Source organism: Ips typographus, linkage group LG12, assembly GCF_016097725.1.
Source record: "Ips typographus isolate SLU linkage group LG12, UJ_Ityp_2.0, whole genome shotgun sequence".
NCBI lineage: Eukaryota > Metazoa > Arthropoda > Insecta > Coleoptera > Curculionidae > Ips > Ips typographus.
The window spans coordinates 1,251,334-1,270,532 of record NC_138433.1 but is presented as its reverse complement, the minus strand read 5'-3'; the positions used below and the strand labels follow the sequence as shown (position 1 = coordinate 1,270,532).

The window sequence follows — 19,199 nt, the reverse complement described above, 5'->3', positions numbered from 1 at the left end:
ATAAATTTCTAGACTTCTCTCCTGGTTTTGACGTTTTCAGAAAAACTACTTATTCAACCAGTTTCCCTGGTGGCATCACTTCAATTTTAATAAACAAGCAATCGTCCTGGCAACAAGACACACACAGCAAGTTGTGGGTTTCTTTTTGTAAGAAAAGGATATTTTAGAAATCCCTCCTTAAACTGGAGGAGGCGAGAAGAAGGATAAGCTGACAGAATTAAGTCGCTCACAATGGGTCTGAACCGTTTAAACAAGGCAGGAAATGAATCGGCAGATAACGTCGTTATCGTTGCCGGAGACGGAGATTTTGCCCAGATTTTCGGGGGCAAACGAGCTCAGCCAAAGAGGAAAACGCTCACCTGTTCGTGTTCACGCTCGGATTTCCCATTCCATTTCGAAAAATGCGGTCCTACTTAACAAAGCTAATGCGGGACCGGGCTTATGTTCTCCTTTTCAACCCTTTCCACTTCCATAATTATTTTACTACGTCTGTTTTTCTTTTTGCAGCAGGGAGACCTTAATTATTCTTCTATACGGCATCTTCTGTTCATTTCTAAAAAAAAAACTGTTTTAAAATTGACACTAGACAAAAGCGGACTCCGTAACTGTCAAAACGACAAAAGAAGAGTGAATGTGTGGACTGACAGAGCTTTTAGTAAGTTTAGAACAAAAATATGATATAACCAATTAAAAAATGTTTAAATGAACGAAAACTCTCTGAGTAAGCAATACCAATTCAGCCTTTCCCCTTTAAACGTCTTTTAACCGATCCGCCTCGAAGCAAAAGTATACGTATAATTAGTCGGACACCCTAATGAATTGAAGAAGGCATTGGGAGAAATAAAAATGAGATTTTTCGTTGCCGCAGTGGCTTACTTTTTAATTTGCCCCGGGGGGAGATTGCTGGTTCGTATTACTTTGGCGAAATGAAATTTCCCCTCTCCCGAGATACAGTTACTAGTTGGAAGTTAATTTATCAGCGTATCGGTCTCGGAAGATTTAAATACCCCGGAAATTTGCATAAAGGTCTTGGAAGTTGCGTGCGTGTGTATGGTGACCTAGTTTCGATTTAATTTTCGGCAATCTATGGGAAAAATCTGCGAAAACCCCTTGACATCCGAGTTTAAACCCTCTGTCTTTTAGTACTCTAATTGCTGTTTCTCTTAGAACGTACCTTTGCAAATCTTTGACATCTAAAAGACGGCTGAAAGCTGCTTTTTTTGACCAATCACAAACTCCTCACTGTGTACTCCTGTACAAACAAACAGCCGATGAACAAGAACAATGTATATAGGCAACCACTAAAGCCGATTTGGCACAAACGAAGCCAATATTCGCAACGACCCTGGAGAATTCCTGGATTTGTCAGGATGTTTCCGTGTTTCGCTCCCTATTTTCAATCCACCAGATGAAAAGTCAATTTATACGGTCTGCACGAGGACTCTGGCGGATTCCTCTTCTTGTTTACGGGATAAGTGTGCCACGGCGGGATTTTATTAGCCTAATTAAATTTAACGTTCGATTTTTTCAAGTTTTTCCTCCCTAATTTTCTCAAATCACGAATTAGTGTAAATGCCAGAAACGTTTCTTTTTAACGTTACAACGGCTCAGTGAAGATGGGGTAACGGGAAGGAAAAACTGCCATAAATAAGTGTTGCCGTCTTGAGGGGACGTTAAGAAGGGACGCTCGCAAATGAGGAATTCAGGGATTAGACATTTTCAATCCAGTGGCGCACGTGAGGATCACCTATTCCTAGTTATGATAAAACATCAATAATCGTTATATTGCACTTTTAAGCCCTGCGGGGCTGGATAGAAGACCGTTTTCCCGCTACAAACTAAAAAAAATCCAATTTTCGGGCTTTATTAAAAATAACGAACTTTCCGAGGAATTTTTTCGAGAGTCCCTTCGCAAAAAATCCGGTTCGGGTTGTTCATTTCGCGCACCGGTTTTAATTAAATACTCAATACTCACTTGTTTTAAAATGCTTCCGTGAATCGCACTGCCCCAACTTGTCAGTCATTAAGGGATGTGTGTTTTGAACTTTTTCAACTTATGGTTATTAGTATGCAGTACATTCTCATCCTGGGTGGCAACGTTCGAATATTGTGTGCTGCCATTGAGAAAATTAGTCTCAGATGCGACAGCCGACAGAAACGTGTACAATTTATTGGGAACATGCCTCGAAATGGTAATTTTTCCGCCACAGGAAATGACACGTTTATTTACGCCCACCTGAAAAATATACAAGAAATGTAATAAATGTCTTTTGCAAATTTCAGTTAAATTTATTAAAAAATGATTGGATACAGTTTTTTTCAGCGTAAATCTCATAAACCCTACATTTTTAGTACAGCGCACAGTATAGACCATTATGTAGCTTGTAATACGCAGAATTAACAATTAAAATTTATAACTATAGTGACTAGGAATGCAGCCCACTATACATGCAGGCGTAACGCGGGTTGCAGTGCTTGACGTCACAGTGAACCAACCTCACTTTGTTTTGTCTGTCCGGTTGTGCATTCACCATAAGTCCAGAACTAGGTCACTTCATAGCTGTTAGATGATAAACTGTCCAGTCTAGTCCTTTTAGGTTTAATAAAATTGTCAATTCGACTAGAATTGAACGACACTCAAATACACACGGTGTCCTAATTAAATTAATGAAAATTAGTGACTTTGAAGAAAATGACAGTACAGTGCAATACCAACAAAATTTCGAATAAATATCTCAAAACTAGTACACTTTTTGTAAGTCATTTTGAATAACTGACTCTAAAACAAACACAGGGTGTCCTATTTAAAAGCAATGAATTTTGTGGCTTTGAAAACACTTTTCTGTCAATGCCAAGAGCAACATCATTTTTTCTACATTCTGTATAACAATTTTGACACAATAATAAAATCACACTCAACTGGAGACGAATTAAAGTTTCAAACCACTCGGCGTTTATTTAACAACCGACAAACAATGTAATTGCGTCTTTGACGCGCATCGACGATGCACCTTTATGCCGAAGAGAGCGTCGCGGTGCTCGCAGAAGACGCCAGTTGCACGTTGAGCGTCGCGATGCCCGGTACGGCGACAGTTCGAACGAGACGCGATCGGAAACACGCGAACATGAATTCAAATTTTTAATTTTAGTGGTTGTTGTAGGGTAATTTTCTTGTTAAAACGTCAAAAAAAATGGAGAGGGTTGATTTTTGTTTAGGTTAGTTAGACAGGGGTTGAAATTTGTTAAGTGTTAGGAACAGTTGTGTTTTTGTTTGTTGACCAAATGGCATCCGGGGGAGACGAAAGGTAAGATTTGAGTAAAAAAAAATTTTATAAACAATTAATATTCTTGATGAATTAAGGGTTAATTAGGGCAGGTGAAACACCGACAGGAAACCAAAACAAAGCGCTTTGGCTAATAGACACCGCCAATGTTAACTTGTTATATAATATGTAAATTATCCGACGACAATGGCTCCATTGTTGCGTAGTTTCGTTATTAGCCAGCCACTCTATTATTATGAGCTCCTGTATACTCTATGGCTCTGTTAGGAAATTGCCAATGTTTGTCACTGCACCGTTTTAGAACGATACCCATTTGCTGTCATTTTCTTTATAAAACAAAGTACCCTAACAGAAGCAAAATGATCCCAGTACTGCTGAACATCCTGTGTTGGGTATTTGGGCAGTTACGGGCCTGAAATCCTTACTAGTAAATTGAATTAGAAATTCAGGACTGTCCTGTACAATTTTTAAACAAAATCCTAGTTTCAGTTAAATTGATATTAGTGTCAAGTGATGTGAACCATCTTTGAATTGTTTTATTACTTGAACTGACATTTCTGATAATCTAACGGTTATTTTTATCGTACTGTAACCTCTACGGAGGTAGAAAGGGCTAATTTAATAAGTCGGGGAGCTAATGAAGAAGGGCGCTGGTGCCCGGCTACGTGACCGCAAAACGTTTAAGAATCGCCCGGTTGTAAATCATATTAACCCCATAGTCGAACGTTAGAAACTTCTTTTTGTCTCGGAAAGCCGAGGAAAAGTTTCATCAAGAAAAAGTCGTGTGGACCGGAAACGGGTTGAGAAGTGGGTGTTAGAGAGGGGGGAAAAGTTTGGAAAAGTGGATACGGCGGTGTAACATCCATTTCCAACTACCTCTCTAAAGAGGAGTGAATTTCGGTGTCGGAAAAATTTGAAAAGGATTTCACGCGCATTCTGAAAAGGAATAAAACTTTCCGAAAAAAGGGGGGAGATCCGGCCAAGTGCTACAAGGTAGTTTGCTAGAGTTTTGCCATCTGGACGATGTTGTTTTACTTCTGAAACAGATTTATGGCCGAAGCGTCACTGAAATTGCCCGTTTTTTTCTGGAAAATCGCTAAACCGGCCTAAACATCATCATTCATTCAAAGCAGTCAAACCACACTTCTAATAAATAATATTAACTGCCGATCAACCAAGCAAAAACAATTAGAAATCAATCAGCTTGCAATCGGGGAATCGAAGACGTTGAGAATTTATTAATGGCGTTACACTGACAATCATTAATCATATTTTTTCTTCTAGACGTAATAAAACACTGAACTATAGTACTGCTGTTCGTTTTGACACTCGATGACGTCACGACAACGTTAATTTGGCAAAACCCTAAATTGTGAAGATTAAATATCTGAGAAATGTATTTTTAAAATTTTCCACAATACCAAATTGTGCATATTTTTCTAGATTGCATTGTTACACTTTGACAGCTTGTAACTTTGTTATTTTGACAGTTACAGAGTGGTGCCAAAAACACACAAGCTTTGATTCAGCTGTACAACCAATATATTTACACCATTTGTAGTTTAGAAAGAGAAATTTCAGAAATTTCACTTACTTTCAATTTTAGAATAACAACTTTAATTTTAGAAATTGCAAATTGTATTTTAGTTTAGTCACTTGTATTTCAGGAAAGATCAGTTCGATTTTTGACACGGTTATTTGTAATTTGGAAAGGTAAAGATTTTAGAAATCCTCGTATGTCATGGTTACAAAGTCGTTAAAAGTTTTAGCAAATAAAGATATGCTAGTTGGATATAAATTTTGTATTCATCAAATACTCCGGAAGGGTGGGTTTTCTGCTGTAAGTGATAGCAAAGAAATGGACACAACTACACAGAAACATAGTAAAATTCTGAAATTGAAATAACCTTTTCTAAAATACACTGAAATTCAGATACCTATTTTAAAATCCAACAGACCTTTTCTGAAACACAAGTGACTAATCTCAAATACAATTCACGCTTTCAAAAATCTAATTTTTGATACTGAAATACAAGTTTTAAATGCTGAGATTCAACTGATTTTTCCCTACTCTGACAGTCGATTTCAAGTCACAATAATAGGTGAAATCAAAGCCCACTTTAATCGCTTATATAATTTTCGAAATGGCGGAATCGATGATTATTATTAGTCCTGGAGGGCAAAGGGCCCTGTGATAAAGACAATTTGCTGGCTTGAGTAATTGTCTTGTCCGCCGCGGCCCATTTCTTTAGGCTGATAAGCCGATAGGTCCCAGGATAAGCGCGACGTTGCCACGAAAACGGTTCGCATTATTTCGTCGTAATAATTTCCCCCGCGTCGACATTTAATGTTGTTTTCCGGACGGAAAAAAATTGCCGTTTTCGGTTCGATCATCGCGGGTGGTCGACACCATTGAATCGAAAGGAACCAGTCCAAAATTGACCGTTTGGCAACCCAGCAGGTGTCCGCGGTTTAACAGTTATGCGGGGCGTAAAAACGAAATCGGTCATAAATTGCAATTACGCGCATGATTTGACTGCACGAAAACTCGTTTTGTGTTTTACAATGCCATTATAAGGATTTGCGCGTAAAAATTACATCCAGTGTATTATTTCCGTATTGAAATTTAGCTTAGCAGGTTATGCAACCATGTATACAAATCTGGATTGATAAGCTTGACAAATGGTGAATGCGCTAATTAGATGAATATTGTATTAAAACAGATCATAATAAAAGTAGTACGTTTTGCTGGTTGTCTACTTGCGTGGCATCAAAATTGACGATTTCAGATTAAGAACCAATAGAGAGAGTCGCCCAAGCATCAATATATGAGTTTTCCAACGTTGATTTCGCCTAGATTGAATCTATACCGTCAGCAAACCGTAAACGTAATAAAGCAACAAAAACAGCAAAGATCCCCGTACCAGGCCCGTCTTTTTCGGAGTGGAACTTCCAAACGAAGTGTTTGCTCTTCCAGTTTGAATCGCAATTTCGTTTTCTACGGGTCCCCTTGTCTTTAGCCTTTTCCGGGGGTTTCCAGACTCCAGAAAAATTGCGAAAAAGTCGATTTTTCTCACGCCGTCCAACTCGCAATAATTAACGTGAGGGCAGTCAATCTGCTTTCTTTAACTGTACAACCCTCAAAAACATTGTTAAAATGTCAACAATCTTTGATAAAACTCAATGCAATCAAATCAGACAGTGTTTTGACATTTGACAGCTTAACGGGATTCCGAAAACTCTTCCCAGGGCGTAAATACGGCACAACAATAGTTTTCGTGCAGACGCGCCATTCCAAAGCGCACTGGCATCTTCTAATTTATTTTAACTTTATTTTTCAATCACCATTAACTTTGTAGCTGCGCCTCCATAAAATGTCTTTTTTCAAAATTTATATCCACCGTTCTGCCAGGTATATAACGGGGCAAATAAAAGAATGCCACCGATAACGGCTTGAAAGGGGGGCGGAAGAAAACTAGCAAAAAAAGTTTGGAAAGTCCGCATTAAAACGGAAAAACTTCACAGTCAGAAGGGGGTGGTTTAACGCGTTCATTATGCCCTTTCGGTGTTATCTTTATCGGGTGGAAAGGAGGGCGAAATCCCGTTGTTGAAATTCTGTGTGGAAATTCGCGAAATCAAACCGCCCTTTTCTTCCCTGGCCTCCGGGGTGATTTACTGCCGGCAGCTTGCCGGTGTCTCCAACGACATTATGCAAAGTTCCGACGTTTCAGTCCCCCCCCCCACTTACCTCTTCGATTTCACCGATCCGAGCGCCACCTTTTGATGTACGGCCTCAAGTACGTGTATCAAAAAATCGAGGGTTGTGGACCACTCTAGAATAGAAACCACACAGTTAATAAATCAGAAATTCCCAGCGGTTAGCAAATTTATTTCACGGATTTTAGGGAACTAAATGGGATATGAAATAAGCCTCCAGCAAAAACGAGGGGCTTTGTTTAAAAATCCTGAGGGTCAGAAATCCAGTTTGGATATATTTTACAAACCAATTTCAGGCTTTATTACACTAGAAAAAACCTTGCGTGACGCGGTTTCCTAGTGGCCGAAACAGGCAAATCGAGTTACGACGAAAATAAGTACATCAACTCCTAGGAGGTTAGAAAATTGATAAAACCAGGAAAAAAGGTAAATTCACCGGGGACCGGCGTTTCTTGTTTGGCCCTCGTCTCTTGAGGAAACTTCTAATAAAAATATACATAATACAAAAAAGAAACATCTCGGAATATGTTTTCCTTTTAAAATCAACGAGAAAAAAGGCAAAGTGATGGTACTCACGTCATTTACGTTGGCTGCGTATAGTTAGTGTCATAATAAAGGTACAAGAAATGTGTGTCCGCTGTTTGAAAACGCGCTTAGAGAAACCATTTAAATAAATCTGATATTTAATGGCCCTTATACTGAATAAGTAAAGTTTGTGCGAACTTTCTACCCATAACAAACAAAAAGATTAATTCAACACTGTCCTTTTACTTACGGTGGTTATTAATTACAAACTGGTACCTCATAAGTCACGTGTGGTGTGGTACTGAAACGTGTCCCAATTTTTGACAGTTAAACAGATGACGGACATAGTTGCAATTTTTTTGGCTTTCGTAAGGTCAGGAAATTAATTCGGACGCGTGAATTAGGTGGTGCGGTTTCGTTTCCATGCATACCTCGTAATGTACCGGTTTAATCTGATCTAATTTCGTTAAAAATCCAAGCCGGATTGAATAAAGTAAACAATGGAACCGCAAAAAAAAAGGACCGAATATATGCAAATTCCGTTGGGCATTATTTATGCGCCAGTGACATGCATACCTATGTGGAAGGGCCGTGGGTAATTTACGCGTCTTTCATGCTTTCCGCCACTTAAAAAAAATCCCTAAAAATTACGTTTGTTTATGAATAATACCGGCCTTTGTGTCGGTTAGATTGTGCTTTTTTTAATTACGATTTAATTGTTAACACTTTGGTAAAGTCAATTTAAGTAGCTAGAGTGTTTACTTACAGTGTCTGTCTTATTTTAACTCTTACAAAACAATTCTGGTCACATGTCCATTGTGGGTTATGCTATGAAATGGTCACGTGGTAAATCAATCTGCGGCACTTTTTCTCTGATCAGCTTAAACATAACTTTGTGTGCAGTGAAAAAGTATTATTCGATTAAGAAATAACTTTCGTAGTGCCGTGATGTCGATGGCGTCTTTTTCAGTGGACTGCGTGCAGGACTCCGCCGATTTTTTGCAATTATCCGACATTGCTATTTGCTAGACGCGGTATTTTTACTGGCCGCCCGTTTCCTGTTGCATTTAAGGTCGCGTGATCAATGTCCGTATTTGTTTTTGCTATTTGGGCATATCGCACATTTATGCACGCCGCATAATGTAACGGGCAGCTTACACATTTTTTGTGCCCCCGCTCAAATTTTTTACCCCATTCTCTCAGGAAACGTCTTTGTGTGAAACGCCCTCTGTCGGCCCTCCTTTACCCTGTATCGACATTTCTCCATGTACTGGAAATATCCCGACTTTCCTATTCGCATTCTTTAGGTCACGTCCGCTATTACTCTTCACGTCTTCCGGTTTTAACTTTATCAGGCCTTATCTGAATACGGGTTTCGCGACCTGATCGCTTTTAGGCCTGGATAATCCCGTCTGGATGTCTTTTTTTGAAATATTGCTCTTGTCTAATGCATTCAATAAAAAAAGGGTTACCTACACTTAATTGTCCGAAAAGTGGGACCATAATGCGGATGGTGATATTTCAGCGACTACTCTAGCCAGGTAATCCAGGGGAGTCGCGACGTGCCCCCGGAATGATCTATGTCCCCACTTTATTAGATTATAAAACACAAATGCTGAAAGTTGTCGTTCTCCCCCTTTCGGTCTCACGAGCCACTTTGCGCTCCTTTAATCACCTTCCACATTTTAATGGTGTCGGCGAAAGAATGGTTTTATCATTTTAAGCGATGGTTCTTCTAGTCAAAGTGCCAGTTTATCACAGCTATCAGAAGGATTATCCGTTTTCGTCTGTGCAATTACTAAATTGTTGAATTGTCCAATGATTTGGTACTGGAAGGCTCACTTCACAATAATAATCGTTGACAAACGTTAGGCGAATTAACTATCCTACTAAAGTTCACCAGCTAATATGAATATGACCAACCAATCAAAGGTACCAACAATTTAAAACAGTTCTGGGAAAGTTTAAGACAGTTGTAGAGGCCTCTTGCACTCTTTCGATGGTTCTAGAGGCTTCTGGCAATTTAAAACAGTTCTGGGAAATTTTAAGACACTTGTAGAGGGCTCTGGCACTTTTTTAAAAGTTTTTAGCAGCTTTTAGCGGTTTATGGTATTTTCAAAACGGTCTTAGAGGGCTCTGACAATTTAAAATAACTCTGGAAAAATGTAAGACACTTGTAGAGGCATCTTGAACTTTTTAGAAGGTTTTCAATAGCATTTAGAAGTTTATGGAACTTTCCAAATGGTCCTAGAGACTTCTGGCAATTTAAAACAGTTCTGGAAAGGTTTAAGACAGTTGTAAAGGCTTCTGGAACTTTTAGGAAGGCTTTCAATAACATTTAGAGGTTAATGGAACTTTCAAAATGGACCTAGAGATCTCTGACAATTTAAAATAACTCTGGAAAAATGTAAGACACTTGTAGAGGCATCTTGAACTTTTTAGAAGGTTTTCAATAGCATTTAGAAGTTTATGGAACTTTCCAAATGGTCCTAGAGACTTCTGGCAATTTAAAACAGTTCTGGAAAGGTTTAAGACAGTTGTAAAGGCTTCTGGAACTTTTAGGAAGGCTTTCAATAACATTTAGAGGTTAATGGAACTTTCAAAATGGACCTAGAGATCTCTGACAATTTAAAATAACTCTGGGAAAATTTAAGACAGTTGTAGAGGCCTCTGGCACTTTTTAAAAGGTGTTCAATAGCATTTAGAGATCTGTGGAACTTTCCAAATGGTCCTAGGGACTTAAAACAGTTGTGGCAGGGTTTAAGACAGTTGTAGAGGCCTCTGGCAATCTTTCGATTGTTCCCAATTGCATTTAGAGGTCTGTGGAACTTTCAAAATGGTCCTAGAGGCTTCTGGCAATTTAAAACAGTTCTGGAAAATTTTAAGAAACTTGTAGAGAGCTCTGGCACTTTTTAAAAGGTTCTTAGCAGCTTTTAGCGGTTTATGGTACTTTCAAAACGGTCTTAGAGGGCTCTGACAATTTAAAATAACTCTAGAAAAATTTAAGACACTTGTAGAGGCATCTTGCACTTTTTAGAAGGTGTTCAATAGCATTTAGAGATCTGTGGAAGTTTCCAAATGGTCCTAGGGACTTAAAACAGTTGTGGCAGGGTTTAAGACAGTTGTAGAACCTCTGAAACGTCTAATGAAATAACAGAAGTCACTGAACAGAGTATATCATACTGAACAATACCTACTATATCAATTTTTGTTACAACATCCATACTTGAAAGGAAGACAAGAGAAAGACACATCCTTGTCTTGGTTTTTGTACGAGGGGGGAAATTTGCGGCGTCTCAATCGTCGCGACGTCAAATCCGAGACCGACAAAAGGATGCCCCCGGTCCCATACACAAATAAGAAATAATAAACACTTTACGTTTGGCGTCGGGGGGGTTAAAAAAGACGCCGACGTCGGCTACGTCGACACGGATCAGCTGGTTGACCTTCCGGTTAATGTCAAGACAAAAGTTTACGCGTTACGTCTTTAAAACTTGATTTTTGTTGATATTGAAGGGTGCGGAGAGCGGTTAACACGTCGTGTGACTACCGGTGTGTATAGGGAATTCCCTTGGATGAACGATTTGCATATAAATTACTCGGCTTACTGACGAATTAGTTCCCAAAATACTGGATATATCTCCCGGTTCAACTTTAAAGGTGAAATTAAATTTAGCTTTCGGCAAGGTTCCCGCCAGAGGCCTTAAAGACTTAGAACTTTCCCGAAAAGCTCCGCAAAAGCAAATTAATTTACGTGTTTCGGTTATTATTTGACTTTTAACCTCAAATACTTTAACATCTCTTTCGATATAATAACGTCGAACATATTTTACAACCGTGACATTGCAAACTATTATTATTATTATGGCGGTTTGATCTATGGGTTTTGTTTAGAATATGCATTCGCAATATGTATCCATATTGCAAAGGGGCACTCTTTTTATAATAGCTAACGGTCAGTTAATGTTGCCGGACGCCATGTTTTGATTAATGATGACAGCTGTCTGCTAGTTTAAAACATGATAGGGAAGGCCCTGCTAAACATTCTCGAGAAACTGTTCTTGTAAGTATAAGTATTGTTGGCAAAAAAAAACTTGTTTTTCATTAGAACTAAACTCATACTTACTAAATTTCCCTTTTTTGTGCCGGTGAAGAAAATCCTTTTTGGCCTCTAAAACCGATCCGAAGCAGTCGCTTTGAAGTTCCCGAATGTGCCAAAACATTGATTAATGGCTCAATCTCGATGTTCGTATGAATGGAAAGCGAAAATTGTTTTGAATAATCACGCTGTTCCTGTATTATACACGTAAATAGAAGTATACAGGAGGGGTTGGACCACGAGATCGGAAACGTAGAACCTCCACTAACCTAATAAGAAAATAACTTGATTAGTTTGTTGATTCAGTACTCAATTTTGCGGGATTGTATTTCAAGCAAACAAACACTAAGCTGCTCCTAATCATGATGCAATCGGTAATTTTTTAAGACCTAATAAAGAAAAAAAATCAAACTAAATCTCCATATAAAAACTCGTCGGTTTTGGGGGCACTTGGAGTGAAAAGTGGGCTCCTCTTTAGCGAGTTGGGGAAAAGGAGAGTGATCCATCAATTGGCGCGACACTATCAGCACCTGGATCGGGTCACGTGACTACTCGCTAAGATATATCCCGTAGACACACAAACATATAAGGGGTGGAATTTAACGTCTTTACCACCAAAATACAAATCCATTACGGTACATGGGAAAAATAGGAACGGTAACGGCGTTGAAATGGAAAATATGACTGCATTTTACCGGAAAGTCCCCGGACGGACCGTAAAAACGGCAACCAGCAATACGTTCGGTCGTTCAGGTGGCCATTTGCAATTAGCGTATGCCGGAACTTTATGACGCCATTTGTCGCGTTTTATGGCAACGCCGCTATCTATGGGTTTGTTGTATACACGGCCGCGGTTTCGTTGTTGCTAATGCAGGGAGTTTTCGCCCTTCTGACGTCATTTTCTGCTACACTGACTGATAATGTCAAAGTTCCAGCCATAACACTCTTCTGACCAAATTATTGCAATGTTGCCAAATTACAGTTTAAACAAACCTAATACTGATTCATTTTTGCTTGCCATCACTGTAAATTCTTCCGATAAAACATTCCTGATTTATTTCAAGCAAATTTCAATTAAAATAAAATTTTTTTTAAATATTTTTGACTAAACAACTTTATCCCTAAAACTGCTGAAGAGAGAGTGGGGTTCATACAATACAATTTTGCATATTCCGTTTTAAGAGAGCGCTTCCGGGATTATTAGATGTTCCGGCTTAATTCGATGTTAAATTCGCGTTTGTTTCTCTCTCAAAGCTGAATAATTTAATACAAAAGACGTTTTGAGGGTTATTTTCGCGTTGCAATCCTCCCCGAAGCGAGTCGAATAGAGAGAGGCATTTTGTTAGTGGAATGAAAATTTCCAAATTTTACCTAAAATGTGTTTATAATGTAGTTCTCATAAGCCTTTTTCCCTTTGAAGAGCTTTTAACTTTGTAATGTTACGTAAAATTATTTGAAGTGAAGAAGAATTGAGTGAAGATTTTGCGTCAAGTTGTTTTTTACATTAGAATGTTTCCTCACGTTTCACATAATATATTCTTGACTTTACCTTACCCCCCTCAAAAATAAATAAACACGAAAGAGGTTTTCCAGACACTGAATATTCGAGTTAATATCGAAGCGAAAACGTCGACCCATCCGTCTTTTAAGGCTCGACAGCCGTTGGCTAAAATTTCAAACCGTCACCGACAGGCTTTTCCGAGAGCTGAAGAAAGAAGAAAAAGCGAAATGGAAAGAAGGAAATTTGCCTACGTTTCGGTGGAAAATAAGAAATATGGCCGGCGATTTGTCCCCTCTAAGAGCTAAAGGCAGTTCGACAACGGCCTAATTTCACCCCACCCCCTCACCAGATGGAAATTAGAAAGACGCAAATTTCGTCATTGTCATGCACAAAAAAAGGTAGAAAAAGAAGGAAACGGGACAAAGTGTCCGTTTTCGGTTACCGGGGATTTTCTAATTTCACACTTCCGCGGATTTCCTTGTCGAGGTGTCACGTGGGGCCTTCTTTCAGCTCTTTTGATTATCTTGCAATCTGATGTCTACTAGAATGTTCATAAAACTGACCATAGAAACGTAAAATGGAATCTCAAGCTAGAGATTGGATTCAATCACGCATTCAACCCCTTTTGTTTTCTTTTCCACCGCCCCTTTTGAGCCTATAAAGCGCGTGACGTCCATACCTAATGCCCATCCGAAAAGGGGGGATGTTTATCCTAGCCGCTGTCAAAATATTGCCCTTAAAGCGGGCGGATAATGTGTTATTTTTGCGGTTTGGTCCAATTCAATTTTTCCCATTGACACAACGGAAACTAACCGGATTTTTTGTTAGATTCCCCTACATAAAAAGCCACCCCCTCCTTTCGAGCGGACGTCAACTTAGCCTGAATTATACCTTTCCGGAAGCCGGCACAAAGCCCACTTTTTGTGCCGCCCCTCCAGAAAGGAAAGCAGGCCCAGATTACAGAAGGTGCCACCGGCATTAGTCAAGATGTCAGGGATTTTTTAGCTTTCTCCCTATTGCTTTTGACGGATTTCATTTTAATGACATTTTATTTTTTATCCCTGTCTGATCTGTCTTTTTTTAAGAAAGTATGATGTTTCAGGGCTGCCCAAAAATTGAACCTATCTTCGTCGCCCCATCGACGAAAACGCTACAATTCGGACGAAGTGGACCCAGGAGGGTTCTGCGGGGCACTACAAAAATGTCCACCCCCCGTGCCCCCCGCCCTACTCAGACGGATCGGGGTCAAGGAAGTTACCGGAGTGGGAAAGGTAAGCTGTTTTGGGCATTTTTCCCTAAATTAATTCCGGTATGTGTGTGTGTGTGTTCGGTGAAAGTTTTAATTTTAGTTCAAAGTTGCGGTGAGTCTCTGGCGTGCCATCGGGTAAATGATTTAATTTGTCCCGTCCCGGTTTAAAGCGGGAAAATGTCGGACGATGCGTCTTCATTTTTAAACCAGTAACTTTTTGATGGCAGTTTTTGTCGTAATTTGTTTTGTCGAGTTTCGTGCCCTGTTAAAGTACCCGAATGAGTTTTAATAGGAACGTTATTGCAGAAGAAGTGTAAAATTGAATTAAGTTGGTACTATAGTCCACATGGGCAGCTTTTGCGTGAATCCCAGCACTGATTTTAGTTTTTCTTGCTCTCCTCCTCCTCTCCTGCTAGAACATTCGGCAACCAGGACCACGCTTTCCTTCTATTTTTCCTTGAACAAAGTACTGCAGGTTTCTTCTCCAGATGGTGTACCTCTCTTTGTTCACTCGTTTACACTGTCCATCCACGATATCCTCAGCATTCTTCGGTAAGTCCACATTTCGAAAGCCTCAATCCTCTTGCACATTGCTTCAGTGAGGGTCCATACTTCCATCCCTTCGAAAACAATATGCTAAAGAAATAGCAATGTAATAGACGTATTTTTAAGGATATTCTTAGAACTTTTGGTAAGCACTTTTTGCATGTTCTTAAAGGATGTTCGTGCCTGTTTTGTTCTGCTTTTGATTCCTTGAAGTCCCATTTTTGATCCACCCAGCACCCCAGATACTTGTAGTTTCTGATTGGTCAAAAAAAGCAGTTTCAACAACCAAGACCAATTACAAACTACCCACTGTGCTGTAATTAACGCAAATACAAATCACTTCCAAGTCCACTTCAAATTTGACAGTTCTCTATTTACCATTTACAATGACATGGAAAATCTGTAAAATTTTAGGTTAGGTTAGGTTAGGTTAAAAGACAAAAATCCTACGAAAATTCAAAATGTAGTAAACAAAACATAGATCTAACCTATAAATTGGTCATTTTGCTTGAATTTGCCAAGCAAGTGCACTTTGAAGTCAAATTGGAATTATTTTTTAATGTAAATGTCACTATAAAGGGCCACCTGTCGAGCTTGCTTAAAATTCATAACAAAGTTGACTTTGAAGTGAATGTAAATACAGCTTAAGCATTGAGACATAAACAACCAATCACGTGTCAGTAAAAGTGAATTGGCGTTTTCTTTCCCATATACATATAAAGAAAAACGAGAAACAACTTAAAAGTATCGACATCCGGAGGGGTAGAAAAAGCGTCGTTTCGAGGTACAATGGGCCCGTTTCGAGCGGCCATCGGGAGTCCCGAGGGCTTTTTCTTACGGCCCCGGACCGTCGTTTTAGATTTTCATTTTTCGATACGCGATCGGAATTTGAACGAGAACCGGCTGTTTCCACGTCGGAGAGATTTAGATCCATGACTAGTAATGGGCTCAGTTATCGATTCGTTCGACCCATCCCTAATTCTGGTCGCGTGCGGATGGGAAAAGTGCGTGAAATCGAATCGTAAACCAAATCGACTGTGGAGCAATTCGATATACCTATTACGTTTTTTCCTGTCTCGTTTGTTGTTTTGTTAATGGTGTTTAGGGGAATTTTAAATATACGTTCTGAATTGAGACAAAAGTAGGGTGGGTCGATGTGGGACGTAAATTTTATAGCCATCACTGATATCGATAGATACAATAATTACTCATAAAAGCAGCGGTGGTCGGTTTGTTACACCCAAGCGCACCCCGATTTTTAATACAAATTAACCGAGTAAGTGGCCATCAAACAGTCCATAAACATACGAAATTTACAACTATCGGCTTAATGGTTCTCGAAAGCCCTCTCTCGTGTATTTTAAGGGGTTATTGTCGGCGGAATGCCGGTAAAAATCCGGACATTAAACGAAAATAGAAGCTTTCAGTTCGCTTATATGCGTTTTGGTTTTACGACGATTTACTACCCGAGTGTGATACCACCCTTAAATCGGTTGTTTTCATTTTTTTTCCCATCTCTCAGAGTGAAAGCTTAAGATGCAACAATGTGGCAATTAACCTTAATTTTTCCAGCGTCTAAATCTCAGCATTATGTTCTTTTATCAAGCTAAAAGCTGGAATAAAATTAATCATCAGACACGCCGTTTTGCATTTTCTTGTCTTTCTTCTAATTAGGGTCTATTTGTCCTGTTTTTGCCATTTATTCCCCGGGCTGCAGCTAATTTTGGCTTTAAACTGCATCAAGACGCTTCACATTCATTATCGAGTGTCAAGTTCTTAATATCATCCAATTAAGTACACCTCTTACGTTTTCAAAGCGTCCTTTGTTAATAGTTTTTGCTAAATCTAGGAAATTGTTGGCAGGGTATCACACAGAACTACTGTTTTCACTCTATCTCACTTACATCCTTGTTGCAAAAACAGTACAGGTAAATTCTAGTCTAAATTATTATACCTCAAAGAATATTAAAATAACTGGATGAGGAAAGGGGCGAATGCGACCTCGAAACCCTAATTAACTTCCTGTAGCCGACGCCACAGACCCCGGAGGGGCCACGATCGGCATTCTGGGGACATCTCGGGGCCCAATTATTGGCTGCCGCCTCGGACGGAATGAGAAGCAGCCCTTGCCGGCGGCGAAGTCTTCGACAACTCGGGACGCGGGCCCCATTCGAAATTCGGCCCTTTGTCGTTCGCCGGGAGAAGAAACTAGACCCAGGACGTTTTTCCGTTCTTTTTTTTTGGGGCGGGCGGGAGAAGGGAAACGATGTCGTCTACGAGTAATCGGCTCGGGAAATATTCATTCCCCCGAGGTGTTTATTCTCGGTCTCGATAATTCAATACGACGCTAAATGAGACCCTAATTGGGAGACGGCCCCCTTCTATCAATCACCGGAGTACAAGTTTGTCGAGTTGGCGACAGCCCCGAGCGGATTTTTCCCAGAGGCTAAAACTTTTATTAATAGAAGCTTTTGAGAGGAAATTGTATTTTAACACCTCTCTAATTAAGATAAGAACCTCTTGGGATAGTATCATCGCCCAAAGTTAAATCCTTAACCTCTTGTCATTTGAGTAATCCGATATTATTGTTAAACGGAGGAATTTTAAGAGCATTTTCTAATTCTGTAAGTTTTACAGATTTCCCTTGCTGTTTATTGAGACCCTGTATATTTTTGAAAATGTATGCTTTTTATACAGCACATAGTAGGCTAAGGTACAGAATACGTAGTTTTTATGGCATGAAAGAATAAAAATGCCAATGCTAATATTAAAAAAGGCTCACGTTGTTATGAACACTATAACCTACATCGTTTCCAAGTTATTATTCATAACGTATTGGTGAAACATAAAGGTCATAACAGGATAAGGTAAAGTGTCTGTTAGTGATAAAAAAAGCAACATTTTTAACCTAACAACTAGCCCAGGGACCCAGGGACTTATCTTAAAAGGTAAACAGACCCAAAACTACCACGAAAAACCGGTAAGAATAAATTACTTACATGCAACTATTCATCAACGTTTTCCTGGCCTTTTCTTTAACACCCGACGCTTTAAATGGGTAGAAACTCGTCTTGTGTCCACACCAAACCGTAAAACACATTTTACAGTCATTTCTAGATGGTTTTCACTGAAAAAAACCCAAAATCTTAGCAAACTGACATTTAGCCTGAAAGTGAGGTTAGGTTCACTTTCTACTGCTCCTAGTTGGCAGTGATTCGGATCAATGATAGCATAGCATTACTGGACGGGCCATGACGTATTTCAGTTAACAAGCTTTTCTTGACTTTCAAAAAACTCTTCATCACACATAACATCTGTCAAAACCAAGAATGGTGTGTAGACATTAGTGACTATTAATGAAACTTCAAATTTAAAACAAAGACTTGTAATAAAACGGTTCTAAAATTGTGGTTCATCCACTCCGGTGGTAAACGAGAGTAAATAGGGGGTAGAAACGATTCTGCGACCACTGGAAATAAATCCGCCCAAAGGCATCGAGTATGCGGCGTCCGCAAAACTTCCGGTTTAAAAGCGGCACGGCCAAAGGACATATTTTAGGAATAAAACTTTTTTATTAGCGACTCTCGGTCGGGAACGTGAAATAAAAGACGTTCAAGAGTTTGCCAACGTCACCAGGGAAGATTTAGGTGACAACAGTTCGGCAACTGTCCCGGAGATTTGTGCACGTTGTCGGACGCTTTAAACGCCTCCAACAGAAGAAAAGCTTCCAATTGTCGTAAAAAAATATAAACAATAAAGATATGGAAATGAGGCGTTCCCTGGAGGAACCCTCTTTCATAAAGATGCAACTGCTTGAAACGTTCATTCAGCTGGTAATTAAAAATGACGTTAAAGTTCAACTTAATCTCCCCCAGGCATGTTAAAACTGGAAAAGTTAGTGAAAAGCACCAAAAAGTAAGATGGGACAGAGTTGAAATGTTTTTAAACTTGCAAGGAGATTTGATGTAGCGTAACCAATAAAGCTAGATGAGTGACCCAATAAAGAAATAATACGTCCCACCATCAAAATGGGAAAAACAATGGCCTTAGGCCTTAAAACTGTATGTGTTTAAGTTTATCGACCATAATTTTTGGTTTATGGTCACCGGCCGCCATTTTTTTTGGGACAAAAGAAAAGGTTAACTGCCAACGATAAAATGGAAATCGTCTCCGATCGTAAACGTTTCCTCTAATGAAAAACCACCCCTTTTTTGAGCTATCGGAAAGAAATTTGTTGGTTTTCTGTAGGTGCTTGAGTGATTTTACTGCAGTTTTAAA

The 19,199-nt window shown here is 39.4% G+C and overlaps 2 protein-coding genes across 11 annotated transcripts in view; one reads left to right on the top strand and one right to left on the bottom strand.

The window, feature by feature from the left end:
• The window catches only part of LOC145736289 (kinesin-like protein CG14535), an 80,213-nt gene that overhangs the window by 30,898 nt on the left and 30,116 nt on the right, over positions 1 to 19,199 (top strand). For 2 of the 3 annotated variants that reach the window (XM_081990618.1, XM_081990616.1), the window contains exon 5: positions 14,229 to 14,397. In XM_081990618.1, the coding sequence (XP_081846744.1) occupies positions 14,229 to 14,397 (169 nt within the window). Of the gene's footprint in view, positions 1 to 3,076; positions 3,306 to 14,228; positions 14,398 to 19,199 lie in introns of those variants that run through there. The other variant, XM_081990619.1, reaches the window with a different exon arrangement.
• The window catches only part of LOC145736308 (uncharacterized), a 62,592-nt gene that overhangs the window by 31,411 nt on the left and 11,982 nt on the right, over positions 1 to 19,199 (bottom strand). For 6 of the 8 annotated variants that reach the window (XR_014179882.1, XR_014179889.1, XR_014179887.1 and 3 more), the window contains 5 exons: positions 17,921 to 18,048; positions 11,653 to 11,894; positions 7,033 to 7,117; positions 1,976 to 2,236; positions 360 to 553 (listed from right to left, as the gene is read on the bottom strand). The gene's annotated coding sequence lies outside the window, so the exon portion shown is untranslated. The remainder of the gene's footprint in view (positions 1 to 359; positions 554 to 1,975; positions 2,237 to 7,032; positions 7,118 to 11,652; positions 11,895 to 17,920; positions 18,049 to 19,199) is intronic. The other 2 variants (XR_014179888.1, XR_014179886.1) reach the window with 2 other exon arrangements.